Below are 1,919 nucleotides of genomic sequence, written 5' to 3' on the forward strand. Positions count from 1 at the left end.
TTCGACCCTCCAGCTTAGTGTGGAGCGGCATTGACGACCGTGTGCGGGGGACGTGGAGACCTCCCTCCATGGATAAACTCCTTAGTGGAGACGACATCAAGGTGACCGGAGAACTTAGCGTGAGCCTTAGTGGCCAAGCCTTTGTGGCAAGTCAAGGGGTGTCCCGAAAGAGATTTGGTGACCAGAAAATAATACTCTTGTGTGAGTGCTTCAACAACGTGGACTAGTGGTGGCCTAGTACCTACCGATACCATGGAATAAATTATCGTGTCAAGAGTTTGCTTCCCTCATCCTCACCTCTTACGTTTCCGCATTTCATACTTGTAACTTGTGTGCATTTACTTTCTTAGTTTAGTTTAGGATTGGTTCTAAGTTGCAAAACTTATTTTGAATGAGGGTTTCACACTAGATCAACTATAATTGCACATCTTGATAGCATGATCTAGTTTAAATTTAATGTAAAAGTAGTGAAAGCCATATGCTAAGATTCTTAGATTGCTTAATTCATCTCCTTCCCCACTGTTCCTTACAATGCAGCAGGAGCCTATACCGTATACTCCTACAGAAGCTGATCTGAATTCTAAACCATCGATGTGGAGAGGCGATCGAGATTCCTTCGTTTTCTCAGAAACGAGACCGAAGGCCGAAGCCGAACTGAACTAGTGGTGCGCCCCGCCATTCCCGCCCTTGCCTTCCCTGAGGCCACGAGGCCGCTGGGGAGCCATCATCCCTCTCGACCGCATCTCAACCACCACCACCTCTTCCTGCAGGCGCACAGGATCATCACGGCTCATCAGGAAGGGAGGAGAATGAACGAACTCATCAATGAATCAATTACTTTGCATATACTCAAATAAACGAGCTCAAATCGACGGCAATTCAAGGATCTTGCCGTTGCAGATAAAAAATGGCGGCTTTCAGCGGGTGTTGAATTGTTGATGCACTTACAGTCACAACAGCTGCAGCTGCTTCTTGCTGAGGCCGACAAGCAGAAGCAGAAGCAGAGGCAGAGGCAGCAGGCTTCAGGCGTGAGGCGAGGCCGTGGGCGACGTGGCGCAGCAGCGAGAGGGGCCGCGCGAGGAAGGCGATGATGATGGCTGCCGGAGAGGCCGCCGCCATGGCTTCCTCCGCTGCGAAGCTGCTCTTCTTCTTCCCCTCCATTGCTCGTTGCTCGGCCGTCACAGCTAAAAGCTCGATCACAATTCTCGGAGGATCTCGACCGAGCTCTTGATCGAGCGAGCAATTCCTTGAGGAGGTTGGTTAGTTGGTTGGTTTGCAGTGATGAGGAGGATTGAGGAGGGACGGTGCTGCAGCGGCATCCGATTTATAGAGCTGATGTGCAAATCATTGAGCTCTCTAGCTTGTTCTTCCCGTGTCCAGACTGTTGACTGAACTACTGACGCGGGTAGGGGAACAATATAATACTCGATGCTGAACGGGAAATAAACACTCAAGAACGGGATGGAACAAGTGTAAACAAAGTTAACTGAAAAATAACTGCATGTGGTCTTCAGATCATGCATGAGCTGCAGTAGCTGGATATTCTCCCTCTAGAATACAAAATCGTCCGTACCAAGCATGTGCGATTAATGTATGCGCTTTCTTTGCTAGTATGTGTGACATGACCGGTTGACGACCACCGAGGCAGAGGCTAACGTGGCAGAGAGCTAGGCAAGCACAGCCACAGGCCGACATGACTAGCCACCAAAAGCCACATGATCCATCTCTAAAAAATAAAAAATGCCACATGATCGGCACGCTGTTCCATACATGCGTTGGTCCAAATGCGAAGCGTGTGTAGTTCTCCCGGTCTCTGACATGTTGGGCACCCAGTTCGCACTGTCCGCAGGTCAACACGCTGTGTTTTCTGGCATTTTCGTTTGCTGTTCACACAGGTTACACGCAGCGTTTGACAATTT

The 1,919-nt window shown here is 49.5% G+C and overlaps 1 protein-coding gene across 1 annotated transcript; it reads right to left on the reverse strand.

The window, feature by feature from the left end:
- Positions 1-412: 412 nt before the first annotated feature.
- On the reverse strand, positions 413-1,412 carry LOC117861519 (uncharacterized). Its single transcript, XM_034745089.2, has 2 exons — positions 949-1,412; positions 413-764 (listed from the first exon to the last, which is right to left on the reverse strand). Exons 1-2 carry the CDS (start codon positions 1,159-1,161, stop codon positions 660-662), a joined length of 318 nt encoding a protein of 105 aa, XP_034600980.1. The 5' UTR covers positions 1,162-1,412; the 3' UTR covers positions 413-659.
- Positions 1,413-1,919: the final 507 nt, after the last annotated feature.

The sequence above is a fragment of the Setaria viridis genome, chromosome 6 (assembly GCF_005286985.2).
Source record: "Setaria viridis chromosome 6, Setaria_viridis_v4.0, whole genome shotgun sequence".
NCBI classification, from domain to species: Eukaryota; Viridiplantae; Streptophyta; class Magnoliopsida; order Poales; family Poaceae; genus Setaria; species Setaria viridis.

What these genes read in the sequence shown, in the direction of transcription:
- LOC117861519 (XM_034745089.2), bottom strand. Translation starts at nt 1,161, where the DNA reads ATGGAGGGGAAGAAGAAGAGCAGCTTCGCAGCGGAGGAAGCCATGGCG. An exon ending in CAGCTGCAGCTGTTGTGACT is followed by an intron (nt 765 to 948) that starts GTAAGTGCATCA and finishes GTGCGCCTGCAG; the next exon opens with GAAGAGGTGGTGGTGGTTGA.